This window comes from Oncorhynchus keta, chromosome 35 (genome assembly GCF_023373465.1).
Source record: "Oncorhynchus keta strain PuntledgeMale-10-30-2019 chromosome 35, Oket_V2, whole genome shotgun sequence".
Lineage (NCBI taxonomy): Eukaryota > Metazoa > Chordata > Actinopteri > Salmoniformes > Salmonidae > Oncorhynchus > Oncorhynchus keta.
This window is the reverse complement of record NC_068455.1, coordinates 57,877,259-57,903,325: the sequence shown is the minus strand read 5'-3', so window position 1 is coordinate 57,903,325 and position 26,067 is coordinate 57,877,259. Positions and strand designations below refer to the sequence as shown.

General features: G+C 41.0%; 2 protein-coding genes across 2 annotated transcripts; both read left to right on the top strand.

Annotated features, from left to right (window-relative positions):
* The first annotated feature begins 3,390 nt into the window (after window positions 1–3,390).
* On the top strand, window positions 3,391–6,834 carry LOC118369297 (homeobox protein HMX1-like). The gene is made up of 2 exons (XM_035753749.2): window positions 3,391–4,793; window positions 5,523–6,834. The coding sequence occupies exons 1-2, from the start codon at window positions 4,514–4,516 to the stop codon at window positions 6,122–6,124; spliced, it is 882 nt and encodes a 293-aa protein (XP_035609642.1). The 5' UTR covers window positions 3,391–4,513; the 3' UTR covers window positions 6,125–6,834.
* A 1,079-nt stretch (window positions 6,835–7,913) lies between these two features.
* Window positions 7,914–9,913, top strand: LOC118368706 (homeobox protein HMX3-like). Its single transcript, XM_035753017.2, has 2 exons — window positions 7,914–8,280; window positions 8,513–9,913. The coding sequence occupies exons 1-2, from the start codon at window positions 8,058–8,060 to the stop codon at window positions 9,070–9,072; spliced, it is 783 nt and encodes a 260-aa protein (XP_035608910.1). The 5' UTR covers window positions 7,914–8,057; the 3' UTR covers window positions 9,073–9,913.
* The last annotated feature ends 16,154 nt before the right edge of the window (window positions 9,914–26,067 follow it).

Here is a 26,067-nt window from a genome sequence, read left to right as displayed (position 1 = left end):
TTCTTCACCACGATGTCTTGTGTGAAGAGATCATTTCAGGTTGTCATTGATATGCTCGCCAAGGAACTTTAAGCTTTTGCCCCTTTCCACTGCGGCCCTGTGGATATGGGTGCATGCTCTCTCTGTGGTCTCCTGTAGTCAACGATCAGCTGCTTCAATTTGTTGACGTTAAGGGAGAGGTTATTTTCCTGGCACCACTCTGCCTGAGCTCTCACCTCCTCCCTGTAGGTTGTCTCATCATTGTTTTTAATCAGGCCTACCACAGTTGTGTCGTCAGCAAACTTGATAATTGAGTTGGAGAAGTGTGTGTCCACACAGTAATGGGTGAACAGGGAATACAGAAAGGGGCTGAGCACGCACCCTTGTGGGGCCCCCGTGTTGAGGATCAGCGTGTTGGGGGGGGCACTATGGTATTGTAGGCTGAGCTTAGTCATTTAACAGCATTCTTACATAGGTATTTCTCTTGTCCATATGGGATAGGGCAGTGTGCAGTGCAATGGCGATTGTGTCATCACTGGATCTGTTAGGGCGATACGAAGATCACATTGAAAAGGCGGTTCTAGATGCACAAAAGTTGCTTTGTGGTCTGACTGTGTTCAGATCTGGCTGACCACTTCAGGAGGTGATTGTTTGCAGGTTTCTACTCAGACTGGAGACAATCAGGCTACCGAAAGTGCATACAGTGGGCAACGTCATCAGCACTCCGACAAGTCTCCAGAATACTTGTGTTTTGGAACCGAGGCACCATTTCATTATAACGTTGGTGGAAATACGTTCCTAGCACGTGAGGAATTTGTTTGCTGGCCTCATAAATGCTTGCCAGCTAGCTAATATTTAGTGTTTGGCTAGTTGTGCTAACCCGTTTTCTATCCCTTTAGCGTCGCTTGCTAACTTGCTGTCTTGCTACAAAGGTTAGCCTGCTAGTTAGCTACAGTAGTTGGCTACTGCCATCAGTTGTCGTTGTGTTATTATCATATTTGGCCTATTTCACCGTTTGTAGAATGCATACTCGCATTTGAATATAGCGGGGGAAAAGGGAATCCGGAGACACAGGGGACACGGTAGACACATTTAAATAGTGGTGTAGATGCATGACATGTTTAGAATTCCATGATCAGAAATCAATTATCAGAATACAAAAGCTGCATGCACTGTCAAGTCTAGACACGGCCTGTGACTCATGATAATCAAGCAATGTTGCATTGTTACATTTTTAGGGGGTGTGTTGTATAGTTTGTGTCACGCCCTGGCCATAGAGAGGCTTTTATTCTCTATTTTGGTTCGGCCAGGGTGTGACTAGGGTGGGCATTCTAGTTTCTTTATTTCTATTTCTTTGTGTTTGGCCGGGTGTGGTTCTCAATCAGCGGCAGCTGTCTATCGTTGTCTCTGATTGAGAATCATACTTAGGCAGCTTTTTCCCACCTGTGTTTTGTGGGTAGTTGTTTTTTTTTTTGTCTGCATCAAACAGAATTGTTTCGTTTTGTTCCACTTTGTTCTTTTGTTTCCGTGTTCAGCTTAAATAAATATCATGAACACTTACCACACTGCGCTTTGGTCCACTCCTTCTTCATGCAACAACGAGCGTTACAGTTTGAAAACATCATGATTTTAAAATAATATTGTATTTTGGGTCACACATGCAATGTAAGTACAATGCGGGTAAAAACTGCAGCAGAGTTCAACTGTTATACTTAAATTTAAAGGATATGTAAACTGCAATCTAAAGCAATATTTCTAGATTGAGGCCATATGTATCCACAATTATTAGAATTTGTGTACAAACCTAACGCATATAAAATCCAATGTTTTATTACAAAAACTGCAAATGAACACCACTGTTGTAAGTAAAAACATGTGCATACATGCCTGGCTAGGTTTTAGAGCCACTTAATGTAAAGTGCGACAGCCAATGTATTTTTCACCTGTGTTTTTCTCTCAGTAGTGTTTTTCAATTGGTGTTTTAAAGGTGAAGACACTGTATAAGGTTATAGTTGAGTTATTTTCATTCTGTATATTAATAGATGCGAGCGAAAGGCTATGCAGCCCTAGTTACACCTTCTTACGTAGTCTTTACAGGATAACCAGCACAAGACTCTTTGGCATCATGCAAAGAGCTGCAGACCCTGACATATGATATAGGCCATAGGGGCCTTGCTTAGAGGTGAGTCACATGTTCTCAAGTCCATCAGTGGGTAAAATGCACAATTAGTCACATGTTTATCGTGAGATAATTATGAAACATGTGTGATGTCTGAAGGGTTATCATAGTTCGTGTCACAATTAAAAACAAACATTAGTCAATTAAACTAAAATAGGTTCATCCTACAAAGCACAGAAATAAAAGAGATTACGTTTTCAGAATTAGGTGGACATAGCTTGGTGGTCGATCAACAATCCTAAATTCAACCAAAAAAGTTTGCATAGACATCCATTTGAAGTCAATCTAAAATAACATATTGGGAAAACCTTTAATCTAGTCATTTAAAGTAGAAGTTTAAATTAATATTTTGTCTATCTATTGTAACTACTGATGAGAGAAATTTCTGATTTGTTATCTGAGGGGGATTTCTGATTTGTTATGAGTTTTTTTTCTTCAATGAATCAACGAACACTTGATATCCATTTTAGCGAATCTTCAAATTACTGACCCTATGGGCTATTAATCAACTTGAATATCCTTTAATTTATAATAATAATAATTGTATATTTATGTGATTACTATAACACGCCACGCCAGTCCTAGTGCATGTTCTGTTGTCCAAAATACAAAATAAACACCTCATGTCTATTTGGGTAACGCCCAATTTTCTACGACGCAAATGTGATTTTAACCTAACATTTATCACGATAAAGTGAATATTGAATAGTAATTCACTCTAGTAAAGCTCAGTACCGAAACCTATAACATTCAATAAACATTTAGAATATTAACGATGGCTTAGTTTGACTAAATTGGGTTAAAGGCACTCGGGAAACTGTTTTGGCGTTTTACTGACCAGGTTTAGAGCATAATGTGCAATTGGAAATCAAATTAAAAGTTAGATGAAATAGCTAAGTTTATTAAAAAATGTAATAATAATAATAAAAGCCTAATAATAATAATCATCATCACCGTAATCATCAATATACAAAACTCTTAAGCTGCATAGCATTGCTTGCCTGAAACCATTCAATGAAAATGAACACATGAAATTAATGCAATTGCACAACTTATATTTGAATTTCAGGCCCAATAAGACAATATTTCACACGCTGTTTTGCATAATATCTGTTCGTTTATTATATTAAAATGCCTATATTGGAAACCACTTCAATTTATCCTGTTATAAAAATGTATTTAATATTGGGTAGTTTGGCTAAACAATCTGAGGTAGGTATACAATAACAGCGATATCATTATTTGAATGAGATATATCTTGGGACACTTTTTGGGCCCTAAAGTAACTTTCAAAAGTAGGCCAAAGAAAAAACAAAAACATGTTGACTAAACTTAGTATTAATGTAATAAGACTTTTACATATAGAGGTAAACTAGGCCCAGATCAATAGCTATATGCAGCTTAACAAGACAATTATCGGCCATAACACACAGACACACTCCAACACACACATCACATTTGGTTATTTTATTGTTTGTATATCGTTCTATTTTAAATGTGTGTGACTGTCTTTGCCGATCAGCGTCAGTGTTTGTGTTTTTGTTTTTGTGGACCCCAGGAAGAGTAGCTGCTGCTTCTGCAAAAAAAACGAATGGGTATCCAAATAAACAAATAATGACTAATAATGAAAAATGAATTCCTGCAAAATCCAAATCCTATACCCTGGACTGTCTATACCCGTTAGAGATGGGGTTACGTTATGTTTCGCTAAACTGCATTGATTGTGGAATTGATAGTCTATTGATATTCTATGAATTGCACGTGTCCATCCTCCTATCAATTGGAATAGTCATTGCACGAGAAAGACTGCATGCATGCAAATATAAATGGTATAATGCATTTAGAGCGTGCATAGACAAAAGTAACCAATAGGAGGTACTGTGTCATTCTCCAAGAAGCCATCTCATCTACCATGCATCCCAGCCCGGGGACACAGCCGTATCTCGGCTTTGATTTGTTCCCTAATTGACCTAAATAAAGCATCTGAGAGACGGGGTCCCGTCCAACCCCTCAATGCAGACTATCACACAGTGTATAGTAGGGGGCTCAAAGCGAGTAATTCTCGTATTTTTCTGGAGTAATCTTTCTCGCTGCCTCCACTGTCCAATCGCAAGAGGCAATTTTTTTGCTTCGAGTGGATCGCGCCATGTAATTTACAGTAGTATATCTACGGATTCACTCACATTCTCGCGCTCTATCTCGAACTCTCATGGATAGCTCGACGGACTTCGAGAGAAAGATTAGGCATAACTAAGACCAAGCAAAAGAGACACACAAGAATGTCTAAACAGCACGTAAATATTTTGTAAGTCATTTATTTATCGGTGACTAGGTGGTTTGAAGACGACAAAAAATATGCTTGTTAAGGCACCGGAGTCTCAACATCATGGTCCAACGTCAAGAAGCTCGTCATTTTCCATTGAGAATTTACTTCGGTCTACTACCGGGACTACAGACAGGCTGTCTACGACCGAAGATGAGGGGGATTGTAAGGAAACGGGACTCTCTTGCAACCAAGTCGCTGTCATTGAGAGCCGCTGCAACCAAGTGGAGCGTCAAGTGTCTTACTTTGGATTAAACGCCCAACGCCACTGGTGTGGGACATCGCCAAACAAATCTTGCAGTGATTTACAGAGTAGGTCTTAGAGTCACTTTTGTTAATTGTCCCAAATGTCTATATATGTAGTGTATGTATGGAAGCGACATAACGTGTAGCCTATAACCACACACAACTGTAGGTAGGGTAGCTTGTTTACCAGCTAACATCCTACATTCTTCTTAGGCAGATCCGCTCTCACAATAAGGAGCATTTGAGAATAGGCTACGCATTTCCTCGGACAAAAACAACGTGAAAGAGCTGCTATCGACAATACTTTGAGGTTCCTGTGCGTAATAGCCTATTAGCTTATATTCTTCTTTCCAATGTCAATACATGCCATGCCAGTAAAAATAGACAATGCATAGCCCATATATCCTGCAACAAACCATAACAGCACTAGTGTGTTCGCTCTTACCCCGTAAAACTTCTCCATTCGGTTCCTCTTTAAACCGGGTATGGCACGCCACTTCGATACATTTCAAACGTAACACTGACTGGAAATTAATCTCATACACCCTAATTATGCTTATCATACACTTGCAAGGCTGTGTTTCATTACAAGCTAAGAGCTCATTATTCTATGTTTTGTTGGGCGACAGGATGGCCTGCCCGCAGCACTTTAAAAATCGACTACCGTCGAAAACTGCAATCACTTGTCACTGCTGCCATTGGGGTTGATATCATGATTGCGAGATACATGCACTTATTGATCCCTATTGGCCGGTGCGTAAAAATGTAGCTCATGACACTCCTCGTTCATTTCAGGTCCGCAGTGCCACTCCAGCAACTCCGATGATCCCGGAGGCTCTCTAAAAACCAGCAACCGGGATTCTCCCGCTCTACCGGAGCCGGTGGAAGACAACGACCAACCGGACGAGAGGGCAGAGGGAAGTCTGACAGACGTCAAGGATGACGAAACAGGGTCTTCCTGCTTCGCCCGGGAAGACAGTGAAACACCTGATACGAAAGCAGCTTGCAAGAAGAAGACCCGCACCGTGTTCAGCCGGAGTCAGGTTTTCCAGCTGGAGTCCACCTTCGACATGAAACGCTACCTGAGCAGCACTGAGCGGGCGGGGTTAGCCGCCTCTCTACAGCTCACCGAGACGCAGGTCAAGATTTGGTTCCAGAACCGCAGGAACAAGTGGAAGAGACAGCTAGCCGCCGACATTGAGGCCACGAGCATCTCGTATTCGACTCAAAGGATTGTCAGGGTTCCTATTCTGTACCACGAGAACGCAGCACCTGGGACACTGAGCGCAAACCTGGCACAGGTGTCGCCACCCTTCTCGAGTACTGTGAATTATCCCGTCTCCCAGTTCACCCACCCCATGTCTTTTATAAGATCACAAATCACAGGCCTTGTGTGAGACACACATTATTGGTGTATTATATGGAATGAACGTATTGGACATGGTAGAGCAGCGTTTACCAAACTCGGTCCTGGGGACTCCAAGGGGTGCACGTTTAGATTTTTGCCCTAGCACTACAAAGATGATTAAAATAATCAAAGCTTGGTGATTAGTTGATTACTTGAATCAGTTATGTAGTGCTAGGGCAAAAACGAAAACGCGCACCCATTGGACTCCCGAGGTTTCCGCGTTTGGATTCATTGCTGACGGTGACTTTATTGCAAGTCACCAAAATCACAGCCACATTCATAAGGCAACAACACTTTGACCAACCTGTTTAGTCTATAGGCCACAACTTCTCTATTTTAATATGCAAGTTGCAATTGCCATGTATTTTCTTGATTTGAGTGTGTACAAAGATGTGAATCCCTCAAGCCAGACACTATTCTACATTTGGGGATGTTAACTTAAGCATATATCATTAGATTTATATAATTATTTACATGGAAACTGGATGGAATATTGTCAAGGGTTAGTCAACCAGTTTGTGTGTTTGTATTCTTTTTAAATGACAAAATTTGTAACCTGTAGATAGACTTTTTACGAGCATGGAGTTACGGGGACTGTATTATTTTACATTTCTTAGGCTATTTAAAGTGGGTTTCATATGACATTTTGTACACGAGTTGTCCGATCAATGTAAATAAAAATGTATGAAGTGCACACCATGTTTGATGTTTATTGTGTTGATTAAAAGGCCTGCTTTGTATTATCATCGTTAGCACGAATTGTTGTTATGTTGAAAGCCAGTCTCAATAAGGCTCTATCTGACCAGTGTCTAGGCCTCGGCCTACAGCCATCGAAAATAACACTGAAAGCCCAATCCAACCCGAGCAATACGCATTTTCCATTTCAAAATTCCTGAACATTCACCAGAATATTTTCACGACCAGCAAACTATGTATACCCCCGCATTTAGGCCTTATTTGGTATACAATTCAAAAAGTTAAGGAACAATTATTTTAGAAATTCCACACCGCCGTTTAGAAGATGCAGACATTTAAAGGGACGACTGAAACTATATGTCTTCTTATTCAACAGGCTATTTGTTAAGGCTCAGGGTAGGGGCATGGGTAAATAAAGATTTCCATTTTTTTAACACTTTGAATTGAATGAAATTGTTGTTTAAGTTGTTTAAAATTATTAATTAAATAATTGTTGAAATTAACTACATTAGACATAATGGAAACTGATTTCGTCAAATTAGAACATTTTAATAGAATGTCTAGAATATAGGCTAGGCCTCATATACTGACATCATTTATCAGCCTAATAGCCTACATTTCTAAAAACCTCAATCTCCCTATAGCTGTCTAATGAGTAACACTGAAAATCAAATGAAATTCCAAAACAACATTATGACTAATCTGTTGGAGAGGTAATATCAGTGCCCACCTTAACGTTTCAATTAATATGATTAATGGGAGCAAAAAAGTGATACTGGTTAATATCAGTCTCAACTGTATGAATGTGACATCACTTAGGCATATATGGAGTGGAATACCTATATAGCCTATTTTAGCTATATGCCAATTATTTATGTAGCCTAATTGTGTAAAGAATTGGAACATCTACAAAATAGTTTGGGCACTATTAACTGTAAAGTGAATATTCCCAAGAAAACACGAGGAAACAATCAAGGAGGTTAACTTCAGTCTTGCCTAAATATGCTTCCCGCTCTCATCTGATAGGCGTCACCTATTTGTCTTCACGCTGCCTCACAATCTCACCAATCAAAAGCAGCTAAACCACATACTTCCGGTTCATTGAATAAACGATACCCTACGTCCTGGTGTAGTTGCAATCGCGGAGCAATGGTGCTTGGAGTATCTGGAGTCTTCGATGTTTTGGGGTCCTCAATTCACCATTCAGAACACAAGAAAAACTGCAAATGTCGGGGAATATGAACAAGGAGGTTATTCCCTGTCGGACTGCTTCATTGAAATTCACAATTGACAATATTCTTAGTCTGAAGCAAAACAACAACAGCAACTTGGATGCATACGACTCAAAAGTGCAGAGCGACGCCGGCTGTACAAATATTTTTACCCACCGATATGAGCACTACGACGTAGAAAGAAGGCACGAGTCAAACTACACACACACCGAGACAGGTGAGCCCTTTTTTGGTTGTCTTAAAATCGCCCATTTAGGTTTTGCATGTGTTCATTTATGGTAAACTATAAAAGCTGAGCAATTAAAATACTATCCAGCCTAGGCTACTTCAAACTCTGGGTTATATCATTTTTCATATAACACTTACTTGTGGTCCAGTGGGTGTGACAGATGATATACGAGTTGTTGTCACCATTGCATCAAAACAAGTTTTATCGCTTCATTTCACAGCGCAAACAAACAGCACCCGCCACGATGCCTCCACTCGTGCGCTTTCTGTCTGCGGGGAGGACGTCAAGGCGACGAAGATGATTGACACTTGTCCAAGGACGGAGAGCACTAGCAGCTGCGACGATGTACCTGAGCAACATAAAGGCAACTCGAAAACCAAAGCAATGGCAAAGAAGAAAACACGCACTATATTCTCCAAGAGGCAAATTTTTCAGCTGGAATCTACCTTTGACATGAAAAGGTACCTGAGCAGTGCAGAACGCGGGTGTCTGGCGAATTCATTACAACTTACCGAGACCCAAGTGAAAATTTGGTTCCAGAATCGTCGGAATAAATTGAAGCGACAGTTATCCACGGACATTGAAGGACCAGTTCCAGTCGACCACTTTTCAGATCTCGGGAAAAATGTGCAATTACCAACTCTTTACAAAGATGGCAATATATTGGGCGGATGTTTGCTACCAATGCCTTTCCCTGTTATGTATCCAGGAAACAGCGCGCCTTACATTTATTTTTCAAATGCTGGTAAATATTTTAGCCTTTTCGATGCAGACGGATGACTTTTAGGGATGTAGCCTACTCTGGAATGCGCTACCTAGTCGACATCCATGGCAATCCAAAACGTTTGATTGCCACTGACACATGGTAGTAACGTTTTACTTTTGTAAATTTCATTTTGAAGAATGTTAATACAAATTCAGCATCACTGAATATGCCACATTTCTTCCGTATATACATAGATAATAGGGCTATTCAGTTTATGCTGGCTTTCACAATTGCAAACAATGAAGTTAATACAAAGTTATATGGTTTTGGGTGAGTTGAAATAACGATTAGGGCCCAAGGGGAGCCTATATAGTCGGTGTAGCCTACACGTTATTATTATTATTATTATTTTTTTTAAATATTATTATAAAGTATATTATACTGATTATTTCTACTTTTCCCACAGCTATTTCATCAATGATTACGCACCATACCAAAGTATGATCTATGCATGCATTATTGTTATTTGATCCATTTTATTTTGTACAGTAATGACATTTGAATGAATGTATGTTTGTGGATTTGATCTTTGACCTCTTGGTTCACTTTATTAGGCCCACCTTTGTTATCACACCAGTAGTTGTTGCTTGCTTCCTATATAGTTCCATGTAACATGTTCTAAGTATTGTAGCAATAGTCTTACATGGTTGACATATCTTTCTCTCTGTGCAGTCTAATTAGAGTTTAATTTATATGGCCTTACTTTTGCAGTTCCATGTTCATTTATAGTATACTCTCTCTCTCTATTTTTTTTTACATCTCATTATCTAATAGCATTTTAAAGGACAGATTGTAAAGCTGTTGACTTATATCATGAAGATGATAATATGCAATAAAATGTTGTAATATTTGCGATCACTGAGTTTGTTGAATTACGTCTTGACTATAATAATGCTAGGCTACAGGATATTATATCAGATATTCAACATTCATACAGCAAGCTTCAATAAGTATTCACGTTGAATGTTTTTTTTTTCTCCCCAAGTGATAATTCGGTCCGACATTATTTTGAAGTTACAGCTGTGATTCCTGTCTGCAGTTTGTGTGGTTACACATATAAACATATACATCTTTATGCCCATTGCATTATCAAGGAACATTTCATTAATTCTGTTCACCTACTCAACCATTATTGCTTAAGGTTATGAATTTACCTTCAGTAGCAGTTTATTCGCAAATATTTTAAATTGTGCCAGCAGCAAACAGACAAAACAATTGTAAGCATAGCAATGTATGTACTTTGTAGTTTACTTGCCTATGTAATATTATGCTTAAATAGAGAGATAGTAATGGCGTCTTTTTGTAGGCACTTAACTCTGCCATGGCTCGTTGGCCAAAACCTACGGGGATATATATGTATGTTTGTTTTTTTTGTAGGGTTTTCGGGATAAACACAGAACAGAAAGTCTGTGGTAAACACAGGCTTATGAGATCTTATACGTTTTGATCTAAGATCATTTTCATCATCTAATGTCACTTATTGTGAATTTTGCCGCATTTATGTAATCAAAACAAGCACATAAAGCACATAAAGGCTTCATAATTCATAAAGGTCATGTTAACTGACTGCTGCTATCCCATATAACAAAATGTATAAGATCTCCTAAGCCTGTGTTAAAGTCAGACCTTATTTTTGGCATTTATTCCAAAACCCCATTCTTTCCCCCCATTATTTTCCACCATAGGAATGGCTGAACAAACCAGCGGTAATTCATTTGCGTATTTTTGGACTACAAGCTGACAAGCTCTATTGAGTGGGGCTCTAATGCTTATATTTAAGTACTACTATAAGCAAGTTGGACTTAAATGGTAAGAGAAGTGACAGGAATTGACTTGAAGGTCTGTGAACTACCCAAAAACCAAGCAGGGGTTTCTTATTGCAATATAGGACAGAATGGGAGACACATATGATGTTTAATTCATGTGCAACCTTGTGTATTTCCTCTATGTGTGTGTGTGTGTGTGTGTTGGTGCTTTTATGAGGATCTATGTTAAATATGTTCTGCCTGCTTGTGATTCTCTGTGTGTGTGTAACGGTGCATGTATGTATGTATGTATGTATGTATTATGTGCTTGCATGTGTGTGAGGTAAAGAAAGACAGAAAGAAAAAGGAGAGATATGGTGCATGCATATTTACATTCGGAACGGCAATAGATGCCTGTGGAGAGATTTTTCCTAAAGGGCCACGCTGGCTGCACTTCCACAGTGTTTCCGGGTCAGTTCCCCCTTCAGTGGCAGGGCCTCGCGCTGCTTTCTCCCTGTCACAGCCGCTCACAGCCCTGCTACTGTTAACCTGTTCACTCAACCACTTAGTCTGCACTCAAATCAGTTGTTTTCTCTACCAAATTCCTGTCTCTCGTCCCTTTACAAATACTTTACACTGTACATATCTACATATGAAATCCAACAGCACGTTGGCCCTTTTGAAATTGTGAATAAATACGAAGTGAAATGGAAAGTGAAATGAAAAGAAAACCTTGACAAGGTTGTTTATTACCATTGTGTTTGAATGGAATATCTATTTAATAGGACAAATCCTATCTTGCACCCATTATTGCAACCATGAACACTGGGATTATCAGTGGGTGAACCTCAATGATATATTTAGACACAATTCCCAGTACTTGATAGTAGTACTTGATAGTAATACCATGAATTAAGGTTGTGTGTGCAGACCTATGACCGAGAACTAGGTTGATATCTGTAAATAAAATATCTGCAGTGTTTTGTGGGTGAACATGAGCGACACATATACCAATACCAAATGGACTTTATTTCAATGTAGCACTTTCACCGTGTTAAAACAGTCTACACATGATTAAATACGGATCTTTAAACTCAAAACAAGCACAACAAATAATTTGTTGCCCTTTCAACTTGAAAGCTTTTTCATTGTGCAGGTCAAAATGTGGAACGTTTTCCAATGACCTTATGAGTGCAGAATTCCCTTATGCATGTTCCCTGTGTAAATACATAAGAGACGAGTCTGTGCCTTCTGAAAATACTCATTCTACATTTTGTTGTGATACAGCCTGAATTCAAAATGGATTAAATTGATGTTTTACACAATATCCCATAATAACAAAGTGAAAACATGTTTTTTTTTTAAATGTTTGCAAATTTATTGAAAATGCATACAGAAATATTTCATTTACGTAAGAGTGAATACTTTGTAGAAGCACATTTGGCAGCGAATACAGCTGTGAGTCTTTCTGGGTTAGTCTCCAAGAGTTTCCACACCTGGATTGTGCAACATTTGCCCATTATTCTTTAAAAAATTATTCAAGCTCTGTCATACTGGTTTTTGATCATTGTCATGGTCTTGCCATAGATCTTGCCAAGCAGATTTAAGTCAAAACTGTAGGCCACTCAGGAACATTCACTGTCTTCTTGGTAAGCAACTTCAGTGTAGATTTGGCCTTGTGTTTTAGGTTATTGTCCTGCTGAATGGTGAATTTATCTCCCAGTGTCTGGTGGAAAGCAGACTCAACCAGGTTTTCCTCTAGGATCTTGCCTGTGCTTAGCTCCATTCCATTTATTTTTCTATCCTGAAAAACTCCCCAGTCCTTAATGATTACAAGTATACCCATAACATGAAGCAGCCACCACTATTCTTGAAAATATGGAGAGTGGTACTCAGAATTGTGTTGTATTAGATATGCCCTATACATAACACTTTGAATTCAGGACAAAAAGTGAATTGCTTTGCCATGCTGTATGTCACAAGGCAGTCAGAGGTCCTATATCCAGACCAAGTCTCACATTCAGTCATTCATCCAAACAGAATCCCATACCAATCATGTCATAGCTCCTTGATCCAGTTGTAGCCAATCTGGTGGATTGGATTTTAGTTTCTCTTTACCCAACAGGAGATGTTTTTATTCTACGAATCCAACTCAGAATAGTACTAGTAGAACTCTAACTACTAGTACCGTACTCAGATTAGTTACACTCAGATTAGTTGTGCTATAATAGCACAGCTGTTTTTATGTGTGGATTAAAGCAATATATTGTCATTTAATCCGGGATATAATCAATATCATTTAACAACAGAAAAAAGAAAAGTAGACATTTTAGTGTCTTGGTTAATGAATTAGGATAAATATGATCAATGCTATCTAATATTGACAGATTGACACGGCACATGCATTCAAAAACAAAAGTGCAAGTTTTATGCACAAATGTAGCAATATGATCCCAATTGTCTGTGTGCGCGTGCACATTTGGGGTGGGGTGATGAGTCTGAGAGTGTGTGTATGTTTAAGCGGAGGGGGGGGGGTTACAGTCGCCAGACTTCCTGACTCTCCCAGTGTCCGACGGTTGCGAACGCAGCGTTCGCTCTCTGTATCTAAGCACTCTGAGCCCAAACCACAAGGTTCAGATGACCCTTTGGCTGCCTGTAGTCTTCCCTGAGCCGGGCTGCAATCCACAGACTTGTCAGTCAGAGGCGGCTAAAAATCCATTAAAAATCTCAACCTGATCAAAAGAATCCAATGTCAAGACACCATATGCACTCACTTAGGGCTATCGATGACTGGAGAGCATTATGGGTAGTTTAATACATTCTATTGACTTCCTGCCAGCCGTGGCTTACAAAGGAGGGTTTTCTATCGAGAAACAGCACTGTGAGTTTGGTTTGGAGACATTTCCGGGCTGTACTACAGCTCAAGACTTTCCAGAACAGTCAGCACTTCTCTCAAACCTGACCATGAGTACTCCACAGAGCACATGTTTCTGATTCGGTGTTAAAATGTCTTATTTTTCACTACATTTCGTGAGATCATTGATCCCGAATTGCGAGTGATAATGTGGTCACGTTGATCCCTTGTGGAGTGAGCCTTTCTCATGCCACTAAAATGCTAATACTTCTCTGTTATAGCTTAAACAGAAACACACAGCACCGTTCAACTGCTTTGGCCATATTGGTTAACATCACCGTTTCTCAATGCAATGGTTCCATATTCCTGTGAAGATTGCAGAAGTCAGGTTGAATCACCTTGAAAACACTAAGTGGGCAATGGATGCCAGTGTAGCCAAGGGGTGTACACGATTATACTGATCTAAAACACAGGACAACTCAGTGTGTGTGTGCGTCTGTGTTTGCATATGCGTGCGTGAATGTATTTCTGCGTTGTCGACATTGCGCTCACTGGGTTTCCTTGTTTCTACAGAAATCAATTCGTTATGAAGTTTCACAGTTTGTTCATTTCCATCTCAGAGGTACCTGACCCAATGTTGTCATACTAAATCATATTTGTATTACCTAAGAGGGACAGCTTGGATCAAGGATTCCATGTCAAGCCTTATCAATTGCTTTGTTGTCAACAGGCGATTAGAGTTTTACCAGATGCTCAATTAACCTAATAATGTGCCATTCATCTTTTTTCACACTTCAGTGATAAAGGCACTATTCTCATGCCAGTGTTGCCATAAAGCCCTCTGTGTGCATTCTAGTATGGGATATATAATTAACACTAATTAGTAGTGCACAGAGCAGCCTTTGGGTGGAGTGAAATTGATAAAGCAACCAGCAATTAGGGATAGTTGTGCTTGTCACGTTTGTAAATGCATCGGAACTGAGACATTGGGAATCAGCACAGTTATTTCAGCAGTAGCCCTATATTCAAAAGGCAAGTCCTCACCCGTTAAGCCATGTTACTATAACTGTATGCAAACTACTCACATAATGGTATATCATTCTGACACATATGAGACTAATTCTAAAGCAGGGGTCTCAAACTACAGGCCCACGGGCCAATTGCGGCCTGAGAGCAGATTTAATATCCTTAAGAGTCCACTGACACACCTGTGCGTCAATCGAATGAACATAATACAAACATCCCAATCCAAATCCGTCAGTTTAATTAAGCTAGAGATATCTGTTTTTCTGCGTGTCAATCCACCGCATCTACCTACTGTATGTCAGCCTTCCGCATCTGCGGTGGAAAGTGGCCCAGCTACACCTCTGTTTGTCAGACGAGGAGACATCCCAAGTTCTGTTTGTAGCTTCCGAACCGTTTGGGCTACAAACGAATATGACCCCCACTGTGGAAAGGGGAGACTCTCCCGAACATGATGATGTTATCCATTTGGTTCTACAAACCCCACAACTGTCACAGAAGTCGTCTGGAGGTACTTTTTTTATTTTTTTTTTAAATATGGCATAATGAGGGTAGTTTTGTGCCAACAAAAAAAGGGGTTAAATATGTGTCCAAAAAAACAAAAATATTACCTGAGCTTTCTAATCTCCTAGATATAGAAATGTCGGTTAATTTTAGTTTTTTAAACATTGAATTGACCGGCATCAGTTCAATTATTTGAATTCCATTTAGCACGTTTTTTTTCTGTGAGCTCAATGTGCACATTGCACATTTTCTCTAAACATAAATCAGATCCAGCCTGAACTGTGTGATGTAGTAGGGAGTTATTGTTTCCAACAGGCCAATATTCTACATAGTTTGGCGTATTAAACATGGTCCATAATCCATTGCACATCTTATTGTCCGGTCTGTATTTTTTTATGCCTGCTATGGAGAGGCAGAAGAATGCATGATCGTGAGGGGATTTGAAGAGCAGCTGTTGCTTCGCCAGATATCTCTACCTGAAAAGACATACACTAAGTGATTAATAGTTGGTATTCAGTAGTCATAAAAGTATGCCTTATTTACTTTGAGGAACTAAAAAAAAATGTGATTTTGTCAGACAGCATACAGTGCCTTCGGAAAGTATTCAGACAACTTTACTTTTTCCATATTATGTTACGTTATAGACCTGATTAAAAATTGATTAAAAAAAAGTCCTTTCCTCATCAAACTACACACAATACCCATAATGATAAAGCAAAAACAGATTTTTAGACATTTTTGCTAATTTGTTAAAAATAAGGAGTTGCAGTCTACTGCAGAGATAGCCTGCAAAGTAATGTCATTACTTTCCAGGTCCATACCCAAACAGTTCGAACTACTAATTTTGAAAATCACTCTCTCCAGAAATAAGTCTCTCACTGTTGCCGCCTGCTACCGACCCCCCTCAGCTCCCAGCTGTGCCCTGGACACCATTTGTGAATTGATCGCCACCCATCTAGCTTCAGAGTTTGTTCTGTTAGGTGACCTATAAACTGGGATATGCTTAACACCCCGGCAGTCCTACAATCTAAGCTAGATGCCCTCAATCTCACACAAATCATCAAGGAACCCACCAGGTACAACCCCAACTCTGTAAGCAAGGGCACCCTCATAGACGTCATCCTGACCAACTGGCCCTCCAAATACACCTCCGCTGTCTTTAACCAGGATCTCAGCGATCACTGCCTCATTGCCTGTATCCGCTACGGAGCCGCAGTCAAACGACCACCCCTCCTCACTGTCAAACGCTCCATAAAACACTTCTGTGAGCAGGCCTTTCTAATCGACCTGGCCCGGGTATCCTGGAAGGACATTGACCTCATCCCGTCAGTTGAGGATGCCTGGTCATTCTTTAAAAGTAACTTCCTCACCATTTTAGATAAGCATGCTCCGTTCAAAAAAATGCAGAACTAAGAACAGATACAGCCCTTGGTTCACTCCAGACCTGACTGCCCTCGACCAGCACAAAAACATCCTGTGGCGGACTGCAATAGCATCGAATAGTCCCCGCGATATGCAACTGTTCAGGGAAGTCAGGAACCAATACACTCAGTCAGTCAGGAAAGCTAAGGCCAGCTTCTTCAGGCAGAAGTTTGCATCCTGTAGCTCCAACTCCAAAAAGTTCTGGGACACTGCGAAGTCCATGGAGAACAAGAGCACCTCCTCCCAGTTGCCCACTGCACTGAGGCTAGGTAACACGGTCACCACCGATAAATCCATGATTATCGAAAACTTCAACAAGCATTTCTCAATGGTTGGCCATGCCTTCCGCCTGGCTACTCCAACCTCGGCCAACAGCTCCCCCCGCAGCTCCTCGCCCAAGCCTCTCCAGGTTCTCCTTTACCCAAATCCAGATAGCAGATGTTCTGAAAGAGCTGCAAAACCTGGACCCGTATAAATCAGCTGGGCTTGACAATCTGGACCCTCTATTTCTGAAACTATCCGCCGCCATTGTCGCAACCCCTATTACCAGCCTGTTCAACCTCTCTTTCATATCGTCTGAGATCCCCAAGGATTGGAAAGCTGCCACAGTCATCCCCCTTTTCAAAGAGGGAGACACCCTGGACCCAAACTGTTACAGACCTATATCCATCCTGCCCTGCCTATCTAAGGTCTTCGAAAGCCAAGTCAACAAAGGTCACTGACCATCTCGAATCCCACCGTACCTTCTCCGCTGTGCAATCTGGTTTCCGAGCCGGTCACGGGTGCACCTCAGCCACACTCAAGGTACTAAACGATATCATAACCGCCATCGATAAAAGACAGTACTGTGCAGCCGTCTTCATCGACCTTGCCAAGGCTTTCGACTCTGTCAATCACCATATTCTTATCGGCAGACTCAGTAGCCTCGGTTTTTCGGATGACTGCCTTGCCTGGTTCACCAATTACTTTGTAGACAGAGTTCAGTGTGTCAAATCGGAGGGCATGCTGTCCGGTCCTCTGGCAGTCTCTATGGGGGTGCCACAGGGTTCAATTCTCGGGCCGACTCTTTTCTCTGTATATATCAATGATGTTGCTCTTGCTGCGGGCGATTCCCTGATCCACCTCTACGCAGACGACACCCTTCTATATACTTTCGGCCCGTCATTGGACACTGTGCTATCTAACCTCCAAACTTGCTTCAATGCCATACAACACTCCTCCCGTGGCCTCCAACTGCTCTTAAACGCTAGTAAAACCAAATGCATGCTTTTCAACCGATCGCTACCTGCACCCGCATGCCCGACTAGCATCACCACCCTGGATGGTTCCGACCTTGAATATGTGGACATCTATAAGTACCTAGGTGTCTGGCTAGACTGCAAACTCTCCTTCCAGACTCATATCAAACATCTCCAATCGAAAATCAAATCAAGAGTCGGCTTTCTATTCCGCAACAAAGCCTCCTTCACTCACGCCGCCAAGCTTACCCTAGTAAAACTGACTATCCTACCGATCCTCGACTTCGGCGATGTCATCTACAAAATTGCTTCCAACACTCTACTCAGCAAACTGGATGCAGTTTATCACAGTGCCATCCGTTTTGTCACTAAAGCACCTTATACCACCCACCACTGCGACTTGTATGCTCTAGTCGGCTGGCCCTCGCTACATATTCGTCGCCAGACCCACTGGCTCCAGGTCATCTACAAGTCCATGCTAGGTAAAGCTCCGCCTTATCTCAGTTCACTGGTCACGATGGCAACACCCATCCGTAGCACGCGCTCCAGCAGGTGTATCTCACTGATCATCCCTAAAGCCAACACCTCATTTGGCCGCCTTTCGTTCCATTACTCTGCTGCCTGTGACTGGAACGAATTGCAAAAATCGCTCAAGTTGGAGACTTTCATCTCCCTCACCAACGTCAAACATCAGCTATCTGAGCAGCTAACCGATCGCTGCAGCTGTACATAGTCTATTGGTAAATAGCCCACCCATGTTCACCTACCTCATCCCCACACTGTTTTTATTTATTTACTTTTCTGCTCTTTTGCACACCAATATCTCTACCTGTACATGACCATCTGATCATTTATCACTCCAGTGTTAATCTGCAAAATTGTAATTATTCGCCTACCTCCTCATGCCTTTTGCACACATTGTATATAGACTCCCCTTTTTTTCTACTGTGTTATTGACTTGTTAATTGTTTACTCCATGTGTAACTCTGTGTTGTCTGTTCACACTGCTATGCTTTATCTTGGCCAGGTCGCAGTTGCAAATGAGAACTTGTTCTCAACTAGCCTACCTGGTTAAATAAAGGTGAAATAATAAAAAATAAAAATAAAAAAAAATCTGAAATATCACATTTACATAAGTATTCAGACCCTTTACTCAGTATTTTGTTGAAGCACCTTTGGCAGCGGTTACAGCATCAAGTCTTCTTGGGTATGACGTTACAAGCTTGGCACACCTGTATTTGGGGAGTTTCTCCCATTCTTCACTGCAGATCCTCTCAAGCTCTGTCAGGTTGGATGGGGAGCAATGTTGCACAGCTATTTTCAGGTCTCTCGAGAGATGTTCGATCGGGTTCAAGTCCGGACTCAGACATTCAGAGACTTGTCACGAAGCCACTCCTGCATTGTCTTGGCTGTGTGCTTAGGTTTCTAGTCCTGTTGGAAGGTGAACCTTCATCCCCGTCTGAGGTCCGGAGTATTTTGGAGCAGGCTTTCATTAAGGATCTTTCTGTACTTTTTTCCGTTCATCTTTGCCTTGATCCTGACTAGTCTCCCAGTCCCTGCAGCTGAAAAACATCCCCACGGCATTATGCTGCCACCACCATGCTTCGTAGGCATGGTGCCAGGTTTCCTCCAGACGTGACGCTTGGCATTCAGGCCAAAGAGTTCAATCTTGGTTTCATCAGACCAGAGAATCTTGTTTCTTTTGGCAAACTCCAAGCGGGCTGTCATGTGCCTTTTACTGAGGAGTGACTTCCATCTGGCCACTCTACCATAAAGGTCTGATTGGTGGAGTGCTGCAGAGATTGTCCTTCTGGAAGGATCTCCCATCTCCACAGAGCTCTGTCAGAGTGACCATCGGGTTCTTGGTCACCCCCCTGACCAAGGCCCTTCTCCCCCAATTGCTCAGTTTGGCCTGGCGGCCCTCTCTAGATGAGTGTTGGTGGTTCCAAACTTCTTCCATTGAAGAATGATGGAGGCCACTGTGTCCTTGGGGACCTTCAATGATACAGACATTTTTTTATACCCTTCCACAGATCTGTACCTCGACACAATCCTGTCTCGTAGCTCTACAGACAATTCCTTCGACCTCATGGCTTGGTTTTGCACTGTCAACTATGGGACCTTATATAGACAGGTGCATGCCTTTCCAAATCAATTGAATTTACCACAGGTGGACTCTAAACAAGTTGTATAAATATCTCAAGGATGATCAATGGAAACAGGATGCATCTGAGCTCAATTTCGAGTCTCATAGACAAGGGTCTGAATACTTATGTAAATAAGATATTTCTGTGTTTTATTTTTAATACATTTGCAAACATTTTAAAAACCAACCTAAAAAGGCGAGAGAGAGGTTGGGTTAAATGCAGAAGACACATTTCAGTTGAATGCGTTCCGTTGTACAACTGACTAGGTATCCCCCTAAGGCTTAGATCTGCAAGTATCTTGGTCAATGTGGTACCGTCACACTTAACAGTATTGTTATTATTAACAGTATTGTTGTTATTGTGACTGTTGTGCAAACTTGCGCTGATGTGATTAGCGTGACATTGTAAGTACCAAGAAAATTTCCCAGGACATAGACATATCTGATATGGGCAGAAAGCTTAAATTCTTGTTAATCTAACTGCACTATCCAATTTACAGTTGCTATTACAGTGAAATAATACCATACTGTTGTTTGAGGAGAGTGCACAGTTATGTACTTGGAAATGTATCAATAAACCAATTAAGCACATTTGGGCAGACTTGATACAACATTTTGAACAGTAATGTAATGGTTCACTGGATCAGTTTAAACTTTGCACATACACTGCCATCTAGTGGCCATCTAAATTACGGCTAAACTGGAATAATACATTGTGGCCTTTCTCTTGCATTTCAAAGATGATCAAATATATATTTTTTAAATCAATAAAAAACTCATGTTTTTTCTTTGTATTATCATTTCACCAGATCTGATGTGTTATATTCTCCTACATTAATTTCAAATTTCCAAATACGTCAACGCGTTTTTTTCCCAAATGGTGTCAAGAATACGCATATCCTTGCTTCAGGTCCTGAGCTACAAGGCAGTTAGATTTGGGTATGTCATTTTAGGTGAAAATTGGAAGAAAAAAAAGGGTCCAATCCTTAAGAGGATATTCAAGGCCCAAGGAGCATCTCCCTAGTGGTAAAGGTCTGGAGAGGGTGGCTTGTTCAAAAGACTTAATGACACTGCACTTTACAACATAAACAACAGCCCATTCATTATGACCAGTAACCCGATAGCAACTGGGGGAATCTCTGTACTCCCCATAGGCTTTCAGATGGCTTATTGATCCATTAATTTAGCCGACTTTAGTGGCCTGGAGTGACACAGTGCCTCTGTAAATTGAATGAGGGCTAAGGAATTACAGTGACCCTATCTGAGAAAAAAGGCCTTGGGACATGAAAATAAAGTCAAAGGTCATTCAACCTTCCTGTCTCAAGCACCAGTCCACTTTGTCAATGAAACACAAGCAGTGCCAGCGAAACACCATATTCTTTCCAAAGTTGCAAGTTAAAAGATATCTGTCATCATTCTTATTGACCTTTTTCCTTCGAGCCGTTTACCATTCTGTTATGGAACTGAACAATGACTAGCAGTGAATAGCAGTTCCCAAACATTGATAACACTGTTTTACACTATAGTTTCCATTGTCACAACACCTTCAGACTAATATGCCTTTGAGTATGAAGATGGAGACCCAAACCTATAGCGCTTTCCCAGCATCTCATAAGGTTGTAACCACATTGAGATTTGCTGTGCCATTCTTCCATGTCGATGACAACAACAGTTCTTTTTGTCTAGTCCACCGAGATGAAATGCCTTTGACTTTTTAGGTCCATTTCACTTTGACTTCAAAAGCCCTGTCATCTGGCCCTGTCTGTCACACCTCATCATACTATCGGACACATCTGTTTAGCCTGCTTGCATAACTGTTATTAAGGCAATTATGAAAGGCGATAAGATGTTGCAAATATGCAAACAGAGTTACAGAGCCCTGAAAATCATTAAAAGGGCAGAATACACAAGAACTCCAATGCCCGAGTGGATAGAAATCCATCCAACACATCAACTCATCCCTGTTTTAAGATCATTGTATATACTTTGGACAAAAGACCACCATAAATCAATAATACAAGATACTTGAGCCTAATGGACATAAGGAATTGTGGGTGACAGGCGCAGGGGCTAAAATTCATATTGATACAGACAGCAGAGGCCAGTGGGCTCCAAGGGGGCGAGAGGAGGTCATGGGTTGCTTTGACAGCCTATCCCCTCCTAATGGAAGTCTATCGACTGGAGTCGCTAGGAGGCTACTGTGACTATAACATGTCACCAGGAGGCACAATGTCTGCACGAGTATGTGTATATATGTGTGTGTGCACCCTGTGTGTGTGTGTGTGTGTGTGTGTGTGTGTGTGTGTGTGTGTGTGTGCACTGTGCGTGCACTGTTTGTGTGTATGTGTGAGTGTGTGTGTGTGTGTGTGCGTGTAGACATATCTGTTTCTTAGTTCTTTTGTGAGCCCCTCTCTTTTCTCTCTGATCAATAGTGGACTGTTAGTGGTTCATTAAATATGACCACTTAAAGAACATGCATCATCCAAAACACGTTTCTTGATAAATTGCTGTGTCCCATCTAATTAAAAGATTAAAGCTACTTTGCCCACTGCGGGTGATATGGCTGGACAATGTTGCCAGCAGTGTGGTGTGTCACAGGGGGACCATGGTTCAGCACTACTAGCTCGCCTACATAGAGTGTTTGAGGTGACTATAGATGAGCTCGGCTAGCTACATACTGTACTGAGTGAAATACAGTAATCAGAGGATATGACTGGCCTCCTCCCAGCAGTCCCTAGGGCTGTTTGGTACCACAAGTGAACACACACAATGGTCAAATTAAACTCTTAATTGGATTCACTTCACATCCCACCTAGACAGCTGAGCATCAAAATCACCCGTCTATGAAACTAGAATAATATCCAATGAGTGTGTGGTAACACTGTTATCGTTGGCATGGATGAACATCAATGATCATTCCTTAGTCTAACACCCTTTTATTTTAATACCTGTGATAGATGAAACTGCTTAATGCCATTAGCTTGGGTTCTGGCATGAGATGGAATACAGCCTATCAGTAGTAGGGCTTTACTCAAGACTTTGTGGCAACTAAAATGGTGGCATACTGGGTTTGCATGTGCAAGACCTGTACTGGTTTGAAGTGACCCTCAGATTTGGTCCACTGCTGTCAGCAATGGGTTCCAAATAGGTGCTTAAATGTACAATGTAAAATGTGGTCAAAATACAAATGTCCACTTTTATAAAAACCTTCCAGAGGTCAAACAATCACCAACTGTGACTTCCTGTAATGGAACCCGATGAGTCATGTGCTGACTCCTTTATGACTGTAGTGTGAAAGTGAATGCCATCCAACTGCTGACAGCTGCTGTATTTCCTGTTGATTTACCACTCCTTTTCCAGACAGTTGGCGATGGGGATGGCAACCTGACCCACGTCTCCTACCACAGGAATGTAAACGGGTTGTCCCGAAGCCATTTTGTTTCCTTCAGCCGGAGCGGTTGCATGTGCTCCAAGCAAATCCTTCCAAAGGGCTTAGCAGCTACGCATCACACGGCTCAATCCTGTGTGACAGCTTAAAATCACAGGCGCAAAACCGGAGTCATGGGATTGTAACATGGGGAAATGCATATCACTGAACAATCACCAGCTGAGTGGAACACGAGCAGACGAGCAGAGCTCCGCTTGATGCAGGGAAAAGGCAATCGCCTACTTACCCAAATAGAACTCATTGGATTGTGGGTAATTAGCCTTAAGTGGCAGCCTGCCAGGTAGATGCACCTGCGGTTTGTTAACAGCCTGTGTCACCTCAGCTTGTAAACCGCTTAACCTATGGAGACGATACGATGGCACACTAACAAGGCCTTTCTCCATATGTCATTAATCGAAAAATAAATGCAAGGAAAGTGTGTTTTGACCTGCTGAATTACAAGCTTTACCCTTCACATTCATACAATCAGATGTGATCTGAATTAGTATGTCACACAGTGACTCTATAACAATATCCACACTAGTACACTTCGAATGAACAATGTGTTGGGTGTGACTTCAAAGTGGCTTGCTAGTATGGCGATTGGAACATGCAGTGCTTTCAGAAAGTATTCATACCCCTTAACTTATTCCACATGTTGTTGTGTTTCAACCTGAATTCAATTTCTTTTTTAATTCTCACCCATCTACACATAATGACAAAGTGAAAACATGTTTTTAGAAATTGTTGCACATTTATTGAAAATGAAACACAGAAATATCTCATTTACATACACTACCTGTCAAAAGATTTATAGCACCTACTCATTCAAGGGTTTTTATTTACTTGTCATTTCTTTATTTTTTGTATTTTTTTTTACCTTTATTATTCCCTGCAAACCCGACCACCCTTCCCCCAATTGGAGTAAACTAATAAACAATAACACTTAGGCTTCTACCTTCAGTTTCTACATGCTATACACATTTTACAGACACAATCTATTTTACAATAGTTATATTTTGATTGTTTTTGGTCTTGGCCTTTCTCTATTTCCAATGTCCATCCAATTGTATTTCTATTTGCAACTGTGCTATTTCTCAACATTTTGGAACCTATATACATTTTACAGACTCATATGTTTTACATTTGTTATCTTGTTGTTATTCATTTTGTACATTGCAGAATAATAGTGAAGACATCAAACTATGAAATAACACATATAGAATCATGTAGTAACCAAAAAGTGTTAAACAAATCAAAATATATTTTATATTTGAGATTCTTCAAAATAGCCACCCTTTGCCTTGATGACAGCTTTGTTTATCACTTCTTTGGTTACTACATGATTCCATATGTGTTATTTCAGAGTTTTGATGTCTTCACTATTACTATACAATGTAGACAATAGTTAAAATAAAGAAAAACCCTTGAATGAGTAGGTGTTCTAAAACATTTGACCGGTAGTGTAGGTATTCACATCTCTTTTGGTATGACACTCCAAATTGAGCTCAGGTGCATCCAATTTCCTTTGATCATCCTTGAGATGTCACTACAACTTCATTGGAGTCCACCTGTGGCCAATTCAATTGTTTGGACATGATTTAGAAAGAAACCCATCTGTCTATATAAGGTCCCACAGTTGACAGTGCATGTCAGAGCAGAGACTAAAACATGAAGTTCAAGGAACCTCTGAGATAGATTTGTGATGAGGCATACTTTATATCTGGGGAAAGGTATAAAACTATTTCTAGAGTGTTGGAAGTTTCCAAGAGCATGTGATCTCCATCATTGGGAAATGGAAGAAATATGGAAGTACCCAGACTCTGCCTAGAGCTGGCCATCCGACCAAACTGAGCAACCGGGCAAGAAGGACCTTGGTCATGGAGGTGACCAAGAACCCAATGACAACTCTGACAGAACTACAGAGTTCCTTGGCTGAGACGGGAGAACCTGCCAGAAGGACAACAGTCTCCAAAAGCACTTCACTAGTCTGTGCTTTACGGGAGAGTGGCCAGATGGAAGCCACACATGAGAAAAAGGCAAATGACACGACGCCTGGAGTTTGCAAAAAGGCACGCAAAAGACTCTGAGATCATAAGGCAAAAGATTCTGTGGTCTAATTAGAAGAATGTAACTATTTGGCCTGAATGCAAAGCGCTGTGTCTGGAGAAAACCAGGCATAGCTCATCGCCCGTCTAACATCATCCCAACCGTGAAGCATGATGGTGGCAGCATCATGCTATGAGGATGCTATTCAGCGGCAGAGACAGGGAGTATGGTAAGGATAGAGGCGACAGTGAATGGAGCCAAATACAGGCAAATTCTTGATGAGAACCTGCTTCAAAGTGCAAACGACCTTCAACTGGGGGCGAAGATTTATGTTCCAACTGGACAATGACCCCAAGCATAGAGCCAAACCAATGCTGGAATGGCTTCAGAACAAGAATGTGTAAGTCCTCGAGTGGCCCAGCCAAAGTCCAGACATGAATCCCATTGAAAATCTGTGGAAAGACTTGCAGATTGCTGTTCACTGCCAATCCCCATCTAATTTAACAGAAATTGAGAAAATTTGCAAGGAAGAATGGGAGTACATCCCCAAACCCAGATGTGTAAAGCTGATACAGACATAAACAAGTCGACTCAAAGCTGT